The sequence below is a fragment of the Salvelinus namaycush genome, chromosome 18, assembly GCF_016432855.1.
Source record: "Salvelinus namaycush isolate Seneca chromosome 18, SaNama_1.0, whole genome shotgun sequence".
NCBI classification, from domain to species: domain Eukaryota; kingdom Metazoa; phylum Chordata; class Actinopteri; order Salmoniformes; family Salmonidae; genus Salvelinus; species Salvelinus namaycush.
In genome coordinates, this window is record NC_052324.1 from 37,259,727 (window position 1) to 37,282,145 (window position 22,419).

The window sequence follows — 22,419 nt, forward strand, 5'->3', positions numbered from 1 at the left end:
CCCAAAATATAAGCTTGTTTCACCCCCTTTCTTTATAAACAACACAATTGTAAACAAATACTGTACAAACATGGTTAAAGCTTTCATTTTGATATCATCGATGACCAGTCCTTGCATTCATATCGTTGTCTATGAATTTGAGAGTGGTTACATTTCAGCCCTATCCCTCAGCTATTTACCACATCAGTGAGGGGTGGCCGCTTTGTTAATGTTTGAACTGCAGATTGCCCCTTTAAAAGGCATGCACATGCCTGTTCTGTTACACACACAAACACACGAAAACACACACACACAATGTACTCACTACACAAACACACACATACCCACACACCAGGTAGGCCTTGTATAAACTTTACATATGTTGTGTACTTTAGGAACGGCATGTGGATTAACCTATCTGTTGACATCTGATTAAAAAACATCCATGATCCACAGCCAGTCTCAACAGAACAGAACCCGTCCTCAGCCAATCTCACCAGAACAGAACCAGTCCTCAGCCCATCTCACCAGAACAGAACCAGTCATCAGCCCTTCTCACCAGATCAGAACCAGTCAATTAGCCCGTCTCACCAGATCAGAACCAGTTCTCAACCCGTCTCACCAGAACAGAACCCGTCCTCAGCCAGTCTCACCAGAACCAGTCCTCAGCCAGTCTCACCAGAACAGAACCAGTTCTCAGCTCATCTCACCAGATCAGAACCAGTCCTCAGCCCGTCTCACCAGATCAGAACCAGTCTTCAGCCCATCTCACCAGATCAGAACCAGTCCTCAGCCCGTCTCACCAGAACAGAACCAGTTCTCAGCTCATCTCACCAGATCAGAACCAGTCCTCAACCCGTCTCACTAGAACAGAAACCGTCCTCAGCCCATCTCACCAGAACAGAGCCAGTCCACAGCCCGTCTCACCAGAACAGAACCAGTCCTCAGCCCGTATCACCAGAACAGAACACGTCCACAGCCCGTCTCACCAGAACAGAACCTGTACTCAGCCCGTCTCACCAGAACAGAACCAATCCTCAGCCCGTCTCACCAGATCAGAACCAGTCCTCAGCCCGTCTCACCAGATCAGAACCAGTCTTCAGCCCATCTCACCAGATCAGAACCAGTCCTCAGCCCATCTCATCAGAACAGAACCAGTCCTCAACCCGTCTCACTAGAACAGAAACCGTCCTCAGCCCATCTCACCAGAACAGAGCCAGTCCACAGCCCGTCTCACCAGAACAGAACCAGTCCTCAGCCCGTATCACCAGAACAGAACACGTCCACAGCCCGTCTCACCAGAACAGAACCTGTACTCAGCCCGTCTCACCAGAACAGAACCAATCCTCAGCCCGTCTCACCAGATCAGAACCAGTCCTCAGCCCGTCTCACCAGATCAGAACCAGCCCTCAGCCCATCTCATCAGAACAGGACCAGTCCTCAGCCCGTCTCATCAGAACAGATCCACTCCTCAGCCCGTCTCACCAGATCAGAACCAGCCCTCAGCCCATCTCATCAGAACAGGACCAGTCCTCAGCCCGTCTCATCAGAACAGATCCACTCCTCAGCCCATCTCATCAGAACAGATCCAGTCCTCAGGCCATCTCATCAGAACAGAACCAGTTCTCAGCCCGTCTCATCAGAACAGATCCACTCCTCAGCCCATCTCATCAGAACAGAACTAGTTCTCAGCCCACAGTTCAAAACACTAACTATTACTTTTGGTATTTGTATCCATTTTTTTACAGAGCGCATTAGGTTGAGATCTGTCCCCTCCTCCTCCTATTGGGTGCCTGGAGCTTGGTAGGGCCTCAAATGAAATCTTACCGACCCAAAGTATTTCCCCTCCACTTGAACAGGCAGAGAGGGAACACCTCCACCTATATTTGTACGGGAACAGAGCCCCAGGGTTGACATTACATCATTGTGGTGTTTTTCAGCAGAGCATCAGGCACCAGAATTACTCACTGAATCCTTTGAAGAGCTCTCTCTCTCTCTCTCTCTCTCTCTCTCTCTCTCTCTCTCTCTCTCTCTCTCTCTCTCTCTCTCTCTCTCTCCCTCTCTCCCTCTCACAGGCCATGCCCTGTTCAGGGTCCAAAACTGGACAAGCAGGCAGGAAGGCAAGTAGGCAGGTAGGCAGGCAGGCAGTGTGGCTTTAGTGTAGTGTAGGGATGTGTGTTTGTTTGTTTGTTAGAGTGAGGGGAGGGGAGGGGAGGGGAGGGGATGGGGAGGGGAGGGGAGGGGAGGGGAGGGGAGGGGAGGGGAATCACACACATATAATCCTGGGCGCTTCATCGAAGCCTGTAGGGCTGTAAATGTGGGGGATTGTGGGAAGGCGGTCATGGGGAGTAGAGGATGTCTCTTGGGTCTTCATCTGAAGAGAGAAAGCTTATTGGTCTGTCACAGGGGTTTCTCTCAATGTAGGGTTTAACACAAGTACAGAGGTGTGAAGCCAACAGACATATTCAAACTGAATGAATAAAAACCAGATGAGTAGTCATTTCTCACTCGCTAGATGTGGGACACGTCACTATAACGAGCTCCTAGGAGGAGGTGGAGAGGAAATATCTTCCTCCTGTTCTCAGGGGAGACAAATTAGGACAGAAAACAAATGAAGCATCAGCCAACTCAACCCAGTCTGGTCTAACCAGCAAGCCCCAATCCATCATACCTCTGGCCCCATTGTGGAAGAGCCTCCCTGGCTGGGTCCCAGTCATTACTGGTACTACCACCACCACCTAGCCCAGATAATATCGGTATCGAAAGCTTCCTCCTCCACCAAATAATTCCATGTGGCAGGCCTGTAAATGAGTCTTACACCACGGTAGTGTGGGGGAGAGTGATGGCTGTGACAGAGGAGGTCAGCATTAGGGGTGAAAGTAAGGCGGTACACTGTGGTATGGTGTCGCTGCACAATAAATAGTGGGGGTACATCGTACAGGTAAAACATGAGCCTATCACAATAATGAAAACAACATTAAGAAAAGTATAACACGTTTTATCAGAGGCATGAACAATGAGCGAATGGACTTGAAAACGGGTGATATAGCCTACGCTCCAAAATGTGATGTGGTTCGATGAGAACACTCGACACCGAGACGTGTCCAGACAGAAGTGGACTGATCAATTCTGGCCTAATGACAATCACCAAATGACATTAGACTTTTTGGTGCTTTGTGTAACAGATGTCTCTCCACTGTTTGGAGGCTGACTATATATGTTGTGACTAGATGAACGTGCTCGCTAGCCTAGTAAAGAAGACCTTTGAAGTGATTGTTTGACAATCAGATGAAAACATCCTGACTGGTTGTGTTTATGCCACAATAAAAGGTAACACATTTTAATAGTGAAATAACAAATCTTGACGACTAGGCCAACAGAGATCCTATTGAATCAATAGGGATTCTATACGTAATTCTATGATTAGGCCAACAGAGATCCTATTGAATTAATAGGGATTCTATACGTAATTCTATGATTAGGACCACAACAATTTTTGATGCACCCGCACCGGGAGGAAATTAATTATAATATATAAATATATATAATAATTATATAATAATATATAATAATATAATTATAGCACTATGATACTTTGGTCTGGGGAAGGATGGATGGAGGCACAAAACCAATCATTCCATCCACTGAGTAATAACTATATAATACTAATAAGCCTGGATCACAGAAATAGCATCAAGGGACTTCCATTAGCCAAACTGGCTTCCTATAATAAACCGATATGTCAGAGCAGGGAATAACAATATAAATATGAGTTCTGATGAGGTAGTAATGGGTTGTGATGAGGTAATAATGGGTTGTGATGAGGTAGTAATGGGTTGTGATGAGGTAATAATGAGTTGTGATGAGGTCAAATGGGTTGTGAAGAGGTAATAATGGGTTGTGATGAGGTAACAGTGGGTTGTGTTGAGGTAATAATGAGTTGTGAAGAGGTAATAATGGGTTGTGAAGAGGTAATAATGGGTTGTGATGAGGTAATAATGGGTTGTGCTGAGGTACTAATGGGTTGTGATGAGGTAAAAATGAGTTGTGAGTAGGTAATAATGAGTTGTGATGAGGTAATAATGGATTGGGATGAGGTAAAATGGGTTGTGATGAGGTAATAATGGGTTGTGATGAGGTAATAATGGGTTGTGATGAGGTAATGATGGGTTGTGATGAGGGAATAATGAGTTGTGATGAGGTAATAGTGGGTTGTGATGAAGTAATAATGGGTTGTGATGAGGTAATAATGAGTTGTGATGAGGTAATAATAAGTTGTGATGAGGTAATAATGGATTGGGATGAGGTAAAATGGGTTGTGATGAGGTAATAATGGGTTGTGATGAGGTAATAATGGGTTGTGATGAGGTAATGATGGGTTGTGATGAGGGAATAATGAGTTGTGATGAGGTAATAGTGGGTTGTGATGAAGTAATAATGGGTTGTGATGAGGTAATAATGAGTTGTGATGAGGTAATAATAAGTTGTGATGAGGTAATAATGAGTTGTGATGAGGTAATAGTGGGTTGTGATGAAGTAATAATGTGTTGTGATGAGGTAATAATGGATTGGGATGAGGTAAAATGGGTTGTGATGAGGTAATGATGGGTTGTGATGAGGGAATAATGAGTTGTGATGAGGTAATAGTGGGTTGTGATGAAGTAATAATGGGTTGTGATGAGGTAATAATGAGTTGTGATGAGGTAATAATAAGTTGTGATGAGGTAATAATGAGTTGTGATGAGGTAATACGTTCTGACACAGTGAGTAGAGCTGGCTTTGTTTTCATCAATATGGTTAGAATGATACAACAGTTACCTTTTTACTGTTTGCGGTTCAGTTTTATTAGCATTCCCTAGAAATTCCAAGTATCACCATCCCTTACAGTGGCAAGATGGTATCAGTCTACATTATTTTCTTTTTTTTTAGAGCACACCTGCCTTCTCCCCGTCACTGCATCAGCGCTTATTGGACTCACCTGGACTCAATTACCTCTGTCATTACCTTCCTATATCTGTCTGGTTCCCCGCTCTGTTCCCTGCTTCTGCGTTGATTGTCTTATGTCCTTGTATACCAGTGTGCTGACGCTATTCCAGTCTTGTTTTATGTCTGTTCCTGATTAAATGTTTGACTCCCTGTACCTGCTTCTCATCCCCGGCGTCGGTCCTTTAAGAAAGCAGTGGTGAAAACCTCTGAGAGACCTAAGGCCCTATTCCAACTATGAAATATGAAGAAGAGTCTGAAGAGTGGGGCGGCGAAAGAAAATCCAACTTATTCAATTCCCATTACATCCTTCCCTTTCCTTTTGTTGTGGCTTGCAACAAGACATTATTGGTCCATGTATACAGAGGTGTTTAGGTTAGCCTGCTACCAGATCAGGAAAAACTCTGATCCCCAGAATTTAAAAAATTATATATATTCTCACCCACCACTCTTTTGACTCCCGAGTGGCACAGCACAGCATCTCACTCCCGAGTGGTCCAAGGCACAGCATCTCAGTGCTAGAGGCGTCACTACAGACCCTGGTACGATTCCAGGCTGTATCACAACCGACCGTGATTGGGAGTCCCATAGGGTGGAGCACAATTGTTATGACTTTTACCTTTCTGTTCTGACAGTCTCTATCTCTCTCTCTCCTTCTTTACCTTCTGTCTCTTCTTTTTTACCGTGTGTGTGTGTGTGTGTGTGTGTGTGTGTGTGTGTGTGTACAGTATTTGTGAGTGTGTATATACACGCGTACACCACCTGGAACAAGTCTGTTTCTACTGGTGGCCGGTAGGGAGGGCTGGGAGGCTGCGATGCTACGCAAATTACAGTACCTACATCAATGGGCCTGCTGCTCTGAGAGAGAGAGAGAGAGAGAGAGAGAGAGAGAGAGAGAGAGAGAGAGAGAGAGAGAGAGAGAGAGAGAGAGAGAGAGAGAGAGAGAGAGAGAGAGAGAGAGAGAGAGAGAGAGAGAGAGAGAGAGAGAGAGAGAGAGAGAGAGAGAGAGAGAGAGAGAGAGAGAGAGAGAGAGAGAGAGAGAGAGAGAGAGAGAGAGAGAGAGAGAGAGAGAGAGAGAGAGAGAGAGAGAGAGAGAGAGAGAGAGAGAGAGAGAGAGAGAGAGAGAGAGAGAGAGAGAGAGAGAGAGAGAGAGAGAGAGACTCCCTCCTCCTCTAAGATCTCTTCCATAGGTTTCACATCTCCTGCGTTGCTCTCTCCTTGATCAACATTATTTTTCTCTGGCTGATTTGTTTGATGAAGTGCTCGGCTCTGTGTCCTGTCTTTGACATGCTGCTAATGTTACAGGAAGTGTTTATGTCTTGACAAGGAGCTGTGAAGAAGATGACATGCTGTGTGATTTTAGAGACCAGTGAAATACGCCAGCTACAGTAAATAGATGGCATTCTGGTATTGGATACTCCATCTTGATTTGAGTCACTCATGCACATAACGCATAAGAACCAAATAATCAACAGTGACACAATATATATTCAAATATGTGTGTCAGGCTGGCCGCTTACATTACCCTCTACTTTTATTCTGATTGAAATGCAGATGTTTTGAGTCAGAACCACAGTGAGCTGACAGACTGGGTTGTATTAACTTCTGAAAATCTCCATGACCGTCATTGGGCCCTTTGATGACTGCCGTGCTGATGGGGCCAGACCATCTCCTGCCTGTCTGCCTGCCTCAGTCAGCCCACATTTCTATCCACTGGCAGAGGGTCTAGCTGGAAAACAAAGGCTGGGGGGCTACAAGGGGACAAGAGTTGGGGATAGGAGGGAGATGACAATGCTCCATGTCTGGTCCAGGTAGAGCAGAGGCTTTGTTGTTGGTCAGCAATGTGCTAAATAATGGAGGAATGTCCATAACAACTCCCCTTTTGTTATGCTCCTCCCCACCTACCCACCGGTAGATAGACTGATCGACTCTGGGACTGTGGACTGACTGGGGAAGGTAGCTGTGTTGCGTGTAGAGTTGCTGCTCTGTCTGTCTGGCCGCCTCCATGCACAAACACTTGCATTGTGTGTGCCAGACACACACACACACAAACACACACACACACATGCACTTTGCGCACAATACCCTGATTTGCCCTTTCAATAGAGGTGAAGCCTTATCACATCTTTCTCGTTTCAAGAACACGGGGTTCAAAGGTCAGCCTATTAGATTCTCTTCATACGTACAACATTCTCCCTAAAAATACAGTCTGCTACGCATATTACTCCAATGTAAACTTCTTGCCACGTCTCAACCGCTCGCCCGACAGCTGCCCCCCTCGAAGCAGGGCTGTTTAAATAGAATGGTCTGTTGACGTCATAACGTCATAACACCTTAGACATCCATCACAAGCACACAGTGCTTTGTGACAGGCCATGATGTACCATACAGATTAGTGATACGGAGTCCTGATTTGTGACATGGCAAACGTACCAGTACACATTTGTTGTGAGGATAAGAAAGAGGTAGGTCCTGGTTCATAGTCTGTGTGTATGAGCCAACTCTGAGTCAAAGTCATGAGCCAACTCTAAGTCAAAGTCATCCACATATGCATCCTCTACAGGACAAAAAGCGAGAGAGAGAGAGAGAGAGAGAGAGAGAGAGAGAGAGAGAGCGAGAGAGAGAGAAAGAGAGAAAGAGAGAGAGAGAGAGAGACAGAGACAGAGAGAGACAGAGACAGAGAAAGAGACACATAGAGAGATAGAGAGAGACACACAGAGAGATAGAAAGAGAAGAAGAGAGACACACAGAGAGATAGAAAGAGAAGAAGAGAGACACAGAGAGATAGAAAGAGAAGAAGAGAGACACACAGAGAGATAGAAAGAGACACAGATCGAGAGAGACAGAGAGAGACACAGAGAAAGAGACACAGAGAGAGATAGAGAGAGACACAGATCGAGAGAGACAGAGAGAGACACAGAGAAAGAGACAGAGAGATAGAGAGAGCGAGAACGAGAGGAGAGAAAAAAAGCAGCCTCAAATGACTTTGTCTGGAAGTTGAAAGCGTAAGCAGGGTGGCGGTTGAAGTGACGATAGCACTTAAAATACAGCTGCCACCACGAAACCAATACATGGAGAAAGCAGGCGAGCAGGGCACGTTAACCTTTTAAACCCTATAGCTGAAAGGCGCTAGCTTCTTGTGTACTGCTACTGTTGCTTGGCGGCAGGCGGGGCAATGGAGCTGGCGAGGCGGTGGGGCGTCCGGCACTGGGCTGGGAGGGCTCCTGTGTTTTCCGGGTACCTCCCGTCTCGTCCTGTCTGGTCCTGGCCCATTATGGCCTCCTCTCTTGGGGTTTCCAGCCTGTGGCCTCCCGCCAGAGAGACAGAGACAGAGAGAGAAGCGCTGCCTGGTTCCCTCAACCAAGCTCTCATTATAGTCTAAATGCAGCAGGACATAACTCCATCTCCAACTCCTGCTTCCTGGCCTGTTCCCTTGCTTTCTCTGTCTCTGAGCTGAGACGAAAGGAGGTATAGAGTCCAGTTTATTGGCTTGGGATGTTCATTTTTCTGACTTAGTTGGTATGTGCAGTTGTGTATAGACATCATGAAGGTCAGACTGAGCTACTGTATAGACATCATGAAGGTCAGACTGAGCTACTGTATAGACATCATGAAGGTCAGACTGAGCTACTGTATAGACACCATGAAGGTCAGACTGAGCTACTGTATAGACATCATGAAGGTCAGACTGAGCTACTGTATAGACACCATGAAGGTTAGACTAAGCTACTGTATAGACACCATGAAGGGCAGACTAAGCTACTGTATAGACTTCATGAAGGTCAGACTGAGCTACTGTATAGACACCATGAAGGTCAGACTAAGCTACTGTATAGACATCATGAAGGTCAGACTGAGCTACTGTATAGACACCATGAAGGTCAGACTAAGCTACTGTATAGACTTCATGAAGGTCAGACTAAGCTACTGTATAGACATCATGAAGGTCAGACCAAGCTACTGGATAGACATCATGAAGGTCAGACTAAGCTACTATATAGACATCATGAAGGTCAGACTAAGCTACTGTATAGACACCAAGAAGGTCAGACTAAGCTGCTGTATAGACATCATGAAGGTCAGACTAAGCTACTGTATAGACATCATGAAGGTCAGACGAAGCTACTGTATAGACATCATGAAGGTCAGACCAAGCTACTGTATAGACATCATGAAGGTCAGACTAAGCTACTGTATAGACACCATGTAGGTCAGACTAAGCTACTGTATAGACATCATGAAGGTCAGACAAAGCTACTGTATAGACATCATGAAGGTCAGACTAAGCTACTGTATAGACATCATGAAGGTCAGACTAAGCTACTGTATAGACACCATGAAGGTCAGACTAAGCTACTGTATAGACACCATGAAGGTCAGACGAAGCTACTGTATAGACACCATGAAGGTTAGACTAAGCTACTGTATAGACATCATGAAGGTCAGACTAAGCTACTGTATAGACATCATGAAGGTCAGACTAAGCTACTGTATAGACACCATGAAGGCCAGGCTAAGCTACTGTATAGACATCATGAAGGTCAGACTAAGCTACTGTATAGACATCATGAAGGTCAGACTAAGCTACTGTATAGACATCATGAAGGTCAGACTAAGCTACTGTATAGACACCATGAAGGTCAGACTAAGCTACTGTATAGACATCATGAAGGTCAGACTGAGCTACTGTATAGACATCATGAAGGTCAGACTGAGTTACTGTATAGACATCATGAAGGTCAGACTAAGCTAATTGTTTAGACGTTGTGAAGGTCAGACTAAGCTACTGTATAGGACAGGGGTATTCAACTCTTACCCTAAGAGGTCCGGAGACTGCTGGTTTTCTGTTCTACCTGATAATGAACTAGTGCCACCTAATGTCCCAGGTCTAAATCAGTCCCTAATTAGAGTGGAACAATGAACAAAAGAAGTGGAACTGGCTTTGAGGTCCAGAGTTGAGTTTGAAGGGTATAGGTTATTCACATTCAAAGAAATGACTCACTTAATGTAGAAACATATCAACAACAGTGGTTGATATTTGATGCAGTATAATGTAATACTTTGAGTGAGACGCAGAGCCCAAGATTCTCAGCTGTCTTTCTTTCCTGTAACTTTATTTCACAGGAAGTTTGAGTCTTTCCAAGGAGGAAGTGAGACGAAAGCCACATATTCTCTTTGGTTCTTGTTTGAAGACACTATGAGTTCCATCTGGGACCGACGGGCGCTGACGCTAACACTGCCACGTCCCAGCCTGCCTCGGTCCCTGTCTCAGTCTCTGACTGACTGTCTCTGCCTCGGTCTCTCTCCCTCTGCCTCAGGATCTGCCTCTTAATTCTGACTCTCCCTGTCCCATCTCAGCCTCTGTCACTGCCTCCAACTCTGCCTCTCCCTGTCCCCGTCTAAGCCTCTGTCCCTGCCTCCAACTCTGCCTCTCCCTGTCCCCGTCTAAGCCTCTGTCCCTGCCTCCAACTCTGCCTCTCCCTGTCCCCGTCTAAGCCTCTGTCCCTGCCTCCAACTCTGCCTCTCCCTGTCCCCGTCTCAGCCTCTGTCCCTGCCTCCAACTCTGCCTCTCCCTGTCCCCATCTCAGCCTCTGTCCCTGCCTCCAACTCTGCCTCTCCCTGTCCCCGTCTCAGCCTCTGTCCCTGCCTCCAACTCTGCCTCTCCCTGTCCCCGTCTAAGCCTCTGTCCCTGCCTCCAACTCTGCCTCTCCCTGTCCCCGTCTCAGCCTCTGTCCCTGCCTCCAACTCTGCCTCTCCCTGTCCCCGTCTAAGCCTCTGTCCCTGCCTCCAACTCTGCCTCTCCCTGTCCCCGTCTAAGCCTCTGTCCCTGCCTCCAACTCTGCCTCTCCCTGTCCCCGTCTAAGCCTCTGTCCCTGCCTCCAACTCTGCCTCTCCCTGTCCCCGTCTCAGCCTCTGTCCCTGCCTCCAACTCTGCCTCTCCCTGTCCCCATCTCAGCCTCTGTCCCTGCCTCCAACTCTGCCTCTCCCTGTCCCCGTCTCAGCCTCTGTCCCTGCCTCCAACTCTGCCTCTCCCTGTCCCCGTCTAAGCCTCTGTCCCTGCCTCCAACTCTGCCTCTCCCTGTCCCCGTCTCAGCCTCTGTCCCTGCCTCCAACTCTGCCTCTCCCTGTCCCCGTCTAAGCCTCTGTCCCTGCCTCCAACTCTGCCTCTCCCTGTCCCCGTCTCAGCCTCTGTCCCTGCCTCCAACTCTGCCTCTCCCTGTCCCCGTCTCAGCCTCTGTCCCTGCCTCCAACTCTGCCTCTCCCTGTCCCCGTCTCAGCCTCTGTCCCTGCCTCCAACTCTGCCTCTCCCTGTCCCCGTCTCAGCCTCTGTCACTGCCTCTACTTGTTCCTCTAGCTCCTCTGTCTCACATGCTGCTGACAGCACAGCCCCGCTGCAGGGAAATCAGACCATGTGATGAGATGAGATGCAGGCAGCTTCCCTCGCTGGGCTAAAAGAACAGTCAACAGTCAACTTGGCCTGGGGAGAAACAATATGGAGATGATAGGTGATACATATGGTGAGCAGATGCCTTCATTTCAACTTCATCAGGACCAAGAAAACCAATGGTGACACTGGTAACTGCAGGTATGATGCATTATTATGCCGTTATAATGCATTGTAAGACTTGTTATAAAGCATATGACCTCCTTTATAATATGTTATTATCGTCTCATAATGAACCATGTTTGTCATGCCACTGCACTGACTGACTGATACTATGCTAATGTTAAATGGCAAAAATAGAAGTGTCACTATGGTAGTAACCCTTTGTGCATCCCATTATAAAATGTCATCCCAAACCAGGAAGAAGAATCAGTAGCTCCTCCTCCCGTGCAGATCAGGTCTTAGACCAAAATAGAACCCTATTCCCTACATAGTGCACTACTTTAGACCAGAGCCCTATGGTGGTAATACCATCCAACTGGTTAGATATCGGTTGGCATGGTGATAGTGAACCTGAGCTCACCATCTGTTGCCCGAATCGTTCCACCTGGGCAAATCAGGCGGAGGTTGGTAGTGGTGGGGATTGGTAGTGGTGGGGGTTGGTAGTGGTGGGGGTTGGTAGTGGTGGGGGTTGGTAGTGGTAGGGGTTGGTAGTGGTAGTGGTGGGGGTTGGTAGTGGTGGGGGTTGGTAGTGGTAGTGGTGGGGGTTGGTAGTGGTAGTGGTGGGGGTTGGTAGTGGTAGGGGTTGGTAGTGGTAGTGGTGGGGGTTGGTAGTGGTAGTGGTAGGGGTTGGTAGTGGTGGGGGTTGGTAGTGGTAGTGGTGGGGGTTGGTAGTGGTGGGGGTTGGTAGTGGTGGGGGTTGGTAGTGGTAGTGGTGGGGGTTGGTAGTGGTGGGGGTTGGTAGGGGTGGGGGTTGGTAGTGGTGGGGGTTGGTAGTGGTGGGGGTTGGTAGTGGTAGTGGTGGGGGTTGGTAGTGGTGGGGGTTGGTAGTGGTGGTGGTTGGTAGTGGTAGTGGTGGGGGTTGGGGTTGGTAGTGGTAGGGGTTGGTAGTGGTAGTGGTGGGGGTGGGGGTGGGGGTTGGTAGTGGTGGGGGTTGGTAGTGGTGAGGGTTGGTAGTGGTAGTGGTGGGGGTTGGTAGTGGTGGGGGTTGGTAGTGGTGAGGGTTGGTAGTGGTGGGGGTTGGTAGTGGTGGGGGTTGGTAGTGGTGGGGGTTGGTAGTGGTGGGGGTTGGTAGTGGTGGGGGTTGGTAGTGGTGGTGGGGGGGGTTGGTAGTGGTGGGGGTTGGTAGTGGTGAGGGTTGGTAGTGGTGGGGGTTGGTAGTGGTAGTGGTGGGGGTTGGTAGTGGTGGGGGTTGGTAGTGGTGGGGGTTGGTAGTGGTAGTGGTGGGGGTTGGTAGTGGTAGTGGTGGGGGCTGGTAGTGGTGGGGGTTGGTAGTGGTAGGGGTGGGGGTTGGTAGTGGTGGGGGTTGGTAGTGGTAGTGGTGGGGGTTGGTAGTGGTGGGGGTTGGTAGTGGTGAGGGTTGGTAGTGGTGGGGGTTGGTAGTGGTAGTGGTAGTGGTGGGGGTTGGTAGTGGTGGGGGTTGGTAGTGGTGGGGGTTGGTAGTGGTGGGGGTTGGTAGTGGTAGTGGTGGGGGCTGGTAGTGGTGAGGGTTGGTAGTGGTAGTGGTAGTGGTGGGGGTTGGTAGTGGTGGGGGTTGGTAGTGGTAGTGGTAGTGGTGGGGGTTGGTAGTGGTGGGGGTTGGTAGTGGGGGGGGTTGGTAGTGGTGGGGGTTGGTAGTGGTAGTGGTGGGGGCTGGTAGTGGTGAGGGTTGGTAGTGGTAGTGGTAGTGGTGGGGGTTGGTAGTGGTGGGGGTTGGTAGTGGTAGTGGTAGTGGTAGTGGTGGGGGTTGGTAGTGGTGGGGGTTGGTAGTGGTGGGGGTTGGTAGTGGTAGTGGTAGTGGTAGTGGTGGGGGTTGGTAGTGGTAGTGGTAGTGGTGGGGGTTGGTAGTGGTGGGGGTTGGTAGTGGTAGTGGTAGTGGTAGTGGTGGGGGTTGGTAGTGGTGGGGGTTGGTAGTGGTGAGGGTTGGTAGTGGTGGGGGTTGGTAGTGGTAGTGGTAGTGGTGGGGGCTGGTAGTGGTGGGGGTTGTTAGTGGTGAGGGTTGGTAGTGGTAGTGGTAGTGGTGGGGGCTGGTAGTGGTGGGGGCTGGTAGTGGTGAGGGTTGGTAGTGGTGGGGGTTGGTAGTGGTAGTGGTAGTGGTGGGGGCTGGTAGTGGTGAGGGTTGGTAGTGGTAGTGGTAGTGGTGGGGGTTGGTAGTGGTGGGGGTTGGTAGTGGTGAGGGTTGGTAGTGGTGAGGGTTGGTAGTGGTAGTGGTAGTGGTGGGGGCTGGTAGTGGTGGGGGTTGGTAGTGGTAGTGGTAGTGGTGGGGGCTGGTAGTGGTGGGGGTTGGTAGTGGTAGTGGTAGTGGTGGGGGCTGGTAGTGGTGGGGGTTGGTAGTGGTGAGGGTTGGTAGTGGTAGTGGTAGTGGTGGGGGTTGGTAGTGGTAGTGGTAGTGGTGGGGGTTGGTAGTGGTGAGGGTTGGTAGTGGTGGGGGTTGGTAGTGGTAGTGGTAGTGGTGGGGGTTGGTAGTGGTGAGGGTTGGTAGTGGTAGTGGTAGTGGTGGGGGCTGGTAGTGGTGGGGGTTGTTAGTGGTGAGGGTTGGTAGTGGTAGTGGTAGTGGTGGGGGTTGGTAGTGGTGGGGGTTGGTAGTGGTAGTGGTAGTGGTGGGGGTTGGTAGTGGTGGGGGTTGGTAGTGGTGAGGGTTGGTAGTGGTGGGGGTTGGTAGTGGTAGTGGTAGTGGTGGGGGTTGGTAGTGGTGGGGGTTGGTAGTGGTGAGGGTTGGTAGTGGTGGGGGTTGGTAGTGGTAGTGGTAGTGGTGGGGGTTGGTAGTGGTGGGGGTTGGTAGTGGTAGTGGTAGTGGTGGGGGCTGGTAGTTGTGGGGGTTGGTAGTGGTAGTGGTAGTGGTGGGGGCTGGTAGTGGTGAGGGTTGGTAGTGGTAGTGGTAGTGGTGAGGGTTGGTAGTGGTGGGGGTTGGTAGTGGTAGTGGTAGTGGTGGGGGTTGGTAGTGGTAGTGGTAGTGGTGGGGGCTGGTAGTGGTGGGGGTTGGTAGTGGTAGTGGTAGTGGTGGGGGCTGGTAGTGGTGGGGGTTGTGGGGGCGGTCATGCCATCGTGGCACCGTGTCAGGGTGTTTGCCATTGTCAACACCGCCGATGAAACGGAGCTGATGAAATAGCACACTGCCGGGAGTTATACACCATCACATTCCCAATCAGACAACGCCTCTTGTAGCAGGGTCCAAAACATGAAGCAACAATGCCTTATAGCAATGTAGCGCTACATTCTATAGCAATGACTCTGGCTACAGTAAACCCACTGTTTCACAACACTTCACACCAGCTGAAGTTGAGGAGGCAATGAGGACTTTAATCTAAATCCTACATTCTATGTTTTTTTTCTATGTTCTGAAGTCAGGCAGCAGCATTCTATGTTCTAAAGTCGGGGAGCTGCCCCGCTTGCAGAGAGAGAATACCCTATGCAGTTTGACTCGCTGACACAGAGGGTGATTTAAACAGACATTGATTACCTCCCTATTATGCAGTCAAATTGTAGGCAATCAGGGGACTGGGGACTGGGCTGTCTGTTGGGGAGGGAGGGAGGGAGGGAGGGAGGGAGGGAGGGAGGGAGGGAGGGAGGGAGGGAAAGTTCTGGCGTCCCGTCCACATCGAGTCATCTCACTTCCCTATTAGCAGAGCAGAGCAATAAGCAACCTGACTTCATTTATTATTTTTGGCCCCCGCCGGCACATGCTGTTTTTCTGCACTATTTGGGCAGAGCTGAGGGGGTGTTCGCTTTGGGGAGCAGGGGAGTTGGTGGCGGTTGGGGTTACTGTACCTCTTGAGGTCTGGAAACCACTGTACATATTCAAACCGCCTATTCAAACCGCTGGAGCTGACTGACTGGCCTACCTGCCTGCCTGCCTGCCTGACTGGCCTACCTGCCTGCCTGCCTACCTGCCTGCCTGACTGGCCTACCTGCCTGCCTGACTGGCCTACCTGACTGGCCTACCTGACTGGCCTACCTGCCTGCCTGACTGGCCTGCCTACCTGCCTGCCTGCCTGCCTGCCTGCCTACCTGCCTACCTACCTGCCTGCCTGCCTGCCTGCCTACCCGCCTACCTACCTACCTGCCTGCCTGCCTGCCTGCCTACCTGCCTGCCTACCTGCCTGCCTACCTGCCTGCCTGCCTGCCTGTCTGCCTGCCTGCCTACCTGCCTGCCTGCCTGCCTGCCCTGGCCGACTCAGCACGCCAAACCTCTGGAACGTCACCGCTCAGCTCAGACACATACGCTGGAGGGGCCAAGTCAAGGCCTCCATTCACACTGACTGGGAGAAAGCTGAAAGTCAAGGCCTCCATTCACACTGACTGGGAGAAAGCTGAAGGTCAAGGCCTCCATTCACACTGACTGGGAGAAAGCTGAAGGTCAAGGCCTCCATTCACACTGACTGGGAGAGAGCTGAAAGTCAAGGCCTCCATTCACACTGACTGGGAGAAAGCTGAAGGTCAAGGCCTCCATTCACACTGACTGGGAGAAAGCTGAAGGTCAATGCCTCCATTCACACTGACTGGGAGAGAGCTGAAGGTCAAGGCCTCCATTCACACTGACTGGGAGAAAGCTGAAAGGCAAGGCCTCCATTCACACTGACTGGGAGAAAGCTGAAGGTCAAGGCCTCCATTCACACTGACTGGGAGAGAGCTGAAGGTCAAGGCCTCCATTCACACTGACTGGGAGAAAGCTGAAGGGCAAGGCCTCCATTCACACTGACTGGGAGAAAGCTGAAGGTCAAGGCCTCCATTCACACTGACTGGGAGAAAGCTGAAGGTCAAGGCCTCCATTCACACTGACTGGGAGAAAGCTGAAAGTCAAGGCCTACATTCACACTGACTGGGAGAAAGCTGAAGGTCAAGGCCTCCATTCACACTGACTGGGAGAAAGCTGAAAGTCAAGGGCTCCATTCACACTGACTGGGAGAAAGCTGAAGGTCAAGGCCTCCATTCACACTGACTGGGAGAAAGCTGAAAGTCAAGGCCTCCATTCACACTGACTGGGAGAAAGCTGAAAGTCAAGGCCTCCATTCACACTGACTGGGAGAAAGCTGAAAGTCAAGGCCTCCATTCACACTGACTGGGAGAAAGCTGAAAGTCAAGGCCTCCATTCACACTGACTGGGAGAAAGCTGAAAGTCAAGGCCTCCATTCACACTGACTGGGAGAAAGCTGAAGGGCAAGGCCTCCATTCACACTGACTGGGAGAAAGCTGAAAGTCAAGGCCTCCATTCACGCTGACTGGGAGAAAGCTGAAAGTCAAGGCCTCCATTCACACTGACTGGGAGAAAGCTGAAAGTCAAGGCCTCCATTCACACTGACTGGGAGAAAGCTGAAGGTCAAGGCCTACATTCACACTGACTGGGAGAAAGCTGAAGGTCAAGGCCTACATTCACACTGACTGGGAGAAAGCTGAAGGTCAAGGCCTCCATTCACACTGACTGGGAGAAAGCTGAAGGTCAAGGCCTCCATTCACACTGACTGGGAGAGAGCTGAAGGTCAAGGCCTCCATTCACACTGACTGGGAGAAAGCTGAAGGTCAAGGCCTCCATTCACACTGAATGGAGGCCTACATGGACGTACAGTGGGGCAAAAAAGTATTTAGTCAGCCACCAATTGTGCAAGTTCTCCCACTTAAAAAGATGAGAGAGGCCTGTAATTTTCATCATAGGTACACTTCAACTATGACAGACAAAATGAGAAAAAAAAATCCTGAAAATCACATTATAGGATTTTTAATTTATTTATTTGCAAATTATGGTGGAAAATAAGTATTTGGTCACCTACAAACAAGCAAGATTTCTGGCTCTCACAGACCTGTAACTTCTTCTTTAAGAGGCTCCTCTGTCCTCCACTCGTTACCTGTATTAATGGCACCTGTTTGAACTTGTTATCAGTATAAAAGACACCTGTCCACAACCTCAAACAGTCACACTCCAAACTCCACTATGGCCAAGACCAAAGAGCTGTCAAAGGACACCAGAAACAAAATTGTAGACCTGAGGAGTCCCATGCAGGAAAAGCTAGACTAGAATAGCTTGCTGGACAATTTGTTTTTAGCATTTCTTAAACCAATAGACTATTCGAAAAGGGACGCAGGCACTTTTTTTGCTGAATGTTAAATACGGCAGCCAACAGAACTCACGGGTAGTTTGAAAGAGCGAACGCGCAATGGCGGTAGACTACAGCAGTTATTTATTCAGACCCAATGACATCCTTGAACACTATAGGACTAGAATAAGATGCAGAAGGCTTTCACTTCTCTTCACGAAGAATGAATAACCATCCAATCTTCGTGAAGAGAAGTGAAAGCCTTCTGCATCTTCAGAAAGCCTTCGGCATCTTATTCTAGTCCTATAGTGTTCAAGGATGTCATTAGAATGGTGAAGATAAGGACAACGAAATGTATTTCATTTAATTGTTGAAAGCGAGGAAGGAATGAAGCAACAATGGAGAGAGAAAGAGGAGGTATATCTGTGTCAGCCTACTAATTATGCAAATAGGCCCTATTAAATTTCAAAAATGTTATCAAATTCGCTAGCCTATACTTGTCACTTTGTAGGCTGCATGTGCTGCACCAGAATCACATGTTCTCTTCTGTTTTATCATTTGAACGATGTGCGTAATTCCAGTCCATATAATATAGTACAGTAATACAGCTAATCTCAAAAAGATTGGCCTACTGGAGCTAGTTTCATTTATTTACCCAAGAGAGCATATAGCTAGCTACATTATAGGGTTTATGTTTTTCTGTCCTGCATAATGTGCAGTAGCCTTTATCATATACAGTATGTATTGGATAACAGCACAATCATTGGGCTTTTTTGAGCTTGGGCTTGTGCTCATTAAACGTTGTTAATGTAGGGCTCATAAAGTGTATTTAATATATGTCTCATCAGGCTCCGGTAGCATCAGGCTAGATCAAAGCTTCAGTCAAATCCAGACATGTATATACTTTATTATGCTTTTGAATGACACATTATAACAAATACAGTTTCAAATTCCATTACTTTTTCAATTCAAAAATACAGTCACAGGATCGCCATCTATCTTATTCATGAAGATATAAACTAACAGCAACTAGTGAAATAAAACATGTAAAACTGTTTGGAAGTAGTGGTTTTGTCTCTATTGGACAAAATGTCCCTCTTCTTTATATAGAGGGACAGAGAATAGGAGTGGTATTGGACAAACTGTCCCTCTTCTTTATATAGAGGGACAGAGAATAGGAGTGGTATTGGACAAACTGTCCCTCTTCTTTATATAGAGGGACAGAGAATAGGAGTGGTATTGGACAAACTGTCCCTCTTCTTTATATAGAGGGACAGAGAATAGGAGTGGTATTGGACAAACTGTCCCTCTTCTTTATATAGAGGGACAGAGAATAGGAGTGGTATTGGACAAACTGTCCCTCTTCTTTATATAGAAGGACAGAGAATAGGAGTGGTATTGGACAAACTGTCCCTCTTCTTTATATAGAAGGACAGAGAATAGGAGTGGTATTGGACAAACTGTCCATCTTCTTTATATAGAAGGACAGAGAATAGGAGTGGTATTGGACAAACTGTCCCTCTTCTTTATATAGAAGGACAGAGAATAGGAGTGGTATTGGACAAACTGTCCCTCTTCTTTATATAGAAGGACAGAGAATAGGAGTGGTATTGGACAAACTGTCCCTCTTCTTTATATAGAAGGACAGAGAATAGGAGTGGTATTGGACAAACTGTCCCTCTTCTTTATATAGAAGGACAGAGAATATGAGTGGTATTGGACAAACTGTCCCTCTTCTTTATATAGAAGGACAGAGAATAGGAGTGGTATTGGACAAACTGTTCCTCTTCTTTATATAGAAGGACAGAGAATAGGAGTGGTATTGGACAAACTTTCCCTCTTCTTTATATAGAAGGACAGAGAATAGGAGTGGTATTGGACAAACTGTCCCTCTTCTTTATATAGAAGGACAGAGAATAGAAGTGGTCTGAACACTATGTTAGCAAAGAAAGCAAATCTAAATAGATGTGGTTTTCAATGTAAAGCTGAGGTCTGACATTTCTGTGTGGTTAGCATACCAAGACAAATAGCCAACGAACACTATGTGTATAAACAGTCCAACAGGATCCATTTCTGTGCTAAATATTCTCTGTCCTTTGATCCTAACGTTCTCCCGCAACATGCTACTTTCATTGCAAAATATAACAACTGGTTGCCATTTTTATGAAAATACACTTGTGAATGCACACGCGGACACACACACACAGACACACCATTCAATCAAGTTCTCTTCAGGAAAGCCTGTACTCTCCTGTGGCTCTGTATTGTAATGTCACAGTATGCGTTAGAAAGCAGTACATGTCTTACTGACAGACAACGTTGTAGATGCCTGTGACGATCCTAACAGGACCCAGATATGGTATGGCATATATGAAGACTAATGTGCAAACAAGTCACCCGTTACTTCATTAAACACGTAGGTTAGCACAAAAATAGTCATAATTGAGTCTTTTCTACCTAATCATGGTCATGTGTACTGTAGCAGTGCTAATCCCCACTAGGTTGGCGCCTAGGACTTACTACACTATGAAATACTCCTATAGGTTTTAATCAATGTTCAAATATTATAAGTAGCAGTCTATCATGTTTTCTTTAATATAATGAACATTCACTATATTCCACACAAAAAAAGTGTGTCCGGGTTTCAGTCACTACATTCTTTACCCAAGGCACACTTCACTTCAGCGGGCTTTAAGGTACATTTTCACAACTCTCCCCACTAAATACTGTCCTTTTCAAACTTCATACAGTCACTGCATGTTCGCCAGTTAACAAATTCAACTTTTATTTACAAGATGACTGCTTCAGAGAAAGTTTCCTTCTCCCGGTATAGCTTTCAAAATCAGCACCGAGAGTAATAGAGCACATTGTCGGGTTTTTATGTAGGCTACAGCAAGGTTGGAGGGGGCCATGGCGTGGGCTAACATCACAAGGCGTCAGGCTTGGACAGCTATCAAAGGCTTTAGTACACTTGCCCGATGGTGCTTACGGGAAATGATTACGCCCATGGTTAGTGAAGTAACTGTGGACTATAAAACGACCGTTCCAAAACGAAGTAACTAAGTTGGTACTGGGTACACAAAAATTTAATATCCTTGTTATTCCAAAACCCACAACATTCTACTAGTTAATGGATAGTGTGCCGCCTTTTTATTTTGTTACCAAATATCCGCACACAATCACTAGCCTAGTCATGCTTCAAAGACGTGTTCTGTGTTGAAGATTGATACAGTGTTACTTCTCAGCGAGGCGGGACAGTAGGTATGCAGAGCTGTTTAAGTTCCATTGGTTGAATTGACGAAAATAATAAGTCGATTATGAAAACAAATAATTTTCCACCAACTAATTGAGCCCGAAATGATCTATGCGACGGAATCAAATCACGTACCGTTATGGACATGACGTTCCTTGATTAGTTCTAGACAATATTTGATGCTGTGACCAACTAACCATAATCTCTATCAATTGTAACTCTGATCAGGTCATGATGAACAAATTTAATGATTTTCCTGTGTAATAACTATGTTTAAAAACTCTATCCGAGGGAAAGAAATAAGTGTTGTTGAAGGCAGATTGGAGGTGAATGTGAGCTTCTAACCAGGAAAGTGCATGTTTCATTGGGAATGAGTTACAAAAGACAGAAGCCATGTTGTAACCACATATGCTAGTACCATTCTCTCTTTCTCACACACACACACACACACACACACACACACACACCACACACACACACAGTAGACTACAACTCAAAAAGTTTTAGAGTAGAGCAAGAAAGCATGCCGAGCTGTGGCAACATATTGGACATGTCATGCGCAGTTGCGCACAACTGAACTGAGTTTTACATACTTGTACAATCTCGCCCTCCGCGCTGATAGTGGCTCCTGCCTTTGAGAATCGTCCTTGCAACCCCGTCGTGTATGTAGTATAATCTCCATTTGGACTGGACTCAAACAGCACTACTTCAACAAAAGCCGTATCCTTGGCGAAAACCGTTCCAATAGAAGTGGTAACCACGATGATCATCAAGACTACAGAATCGGCTACACACTCTAACCTCCTGCTTGGTAAAATCATCATTTTGCCGGTTGGATATGCACGGATCGGAACATAATTTCCAAGGGTGATTAGGTGATGGTGCTGAAATTGAATCTGAAGCGAGATCGATGCGTCAAAATAGCGTGTTTATTTCACAATTGCAGCCTTGTCAATTACATTGCTTGCTTCTTAACGTTCCCTCTCTTTCTCCCTCCCTCCCTCTCTCTATTTCTCACTCCCCCTCTCCCCCCTCTCTCTCTCCAGCGCTACAAAGCGGATCTCCTTTTGATCTCCAAACACGTGATTTTTTTGTTGATTTTTTTCATCCCAAAAGGGTTATCCCCACCCACCGATCTTCCTGACCCGCTACTTTCCACTCCCCACTCTGAAGTGCCAGCACTCTGTTAAGGACGCACGGCGCATTCACTTGTGCTTTAGGCGCTATAAATCGAGAAGTATGCTATATACCTCGAATTGACGCAAAGTAGCCAATCATTTTATTAAACATGATACATTTGAGCAGACATAGCCCAATAGAGGTTTGCTTTAGGTATGGACGTGAGATGTAATAGCCAACGTGGTTAAACTATTCTTTAACGCTGTTAAGTTGTGTCTTGTTGAAGGGGTGATTCGCTCATGACTATCTTTCTAAACCCCTTGGTCCGGTGAAACGCTACGCTACAGTTTATAGGGAAGATTCGCTCAGGATCGAAGTTTCTTGAAGATAGGAACGACCTTAAAAGAACCATTACACTTGTCAAAACGCTCCATTATTTAAGCCGGCTATTTTTTTCTACCTCTATTCAGTTA

General features: G+C 47.5%; 1 protein-coding gene across 1 annotated transcript in view; it reads right to left on the reverse strand.

Moving 5' to 3' along the window:
* LOC120063412 (E3 ubiquitin-protein ligase znrf3-like) overlaps positions 1 to 21,802 on the reverse strand; it is a 183,941-nt gene extending 162,139 nt beyond the window's left edge. Inside the window, exon 1 of the mRNA XM_039013778.1 lies at positions 21,421 to 21,802. Coding sequence (XP_038869706.1) covers positions 21,421 to 21,651 — 231 coding nt within the window. The 5' untranslated portion in view covers positions 21,652 to 21,802. The remainder of the gene's footprint in view (positions 1 to 21,420) is intronic.
* Positions 21,803 to 22,419: the final 617 nt, after the last annotated feature.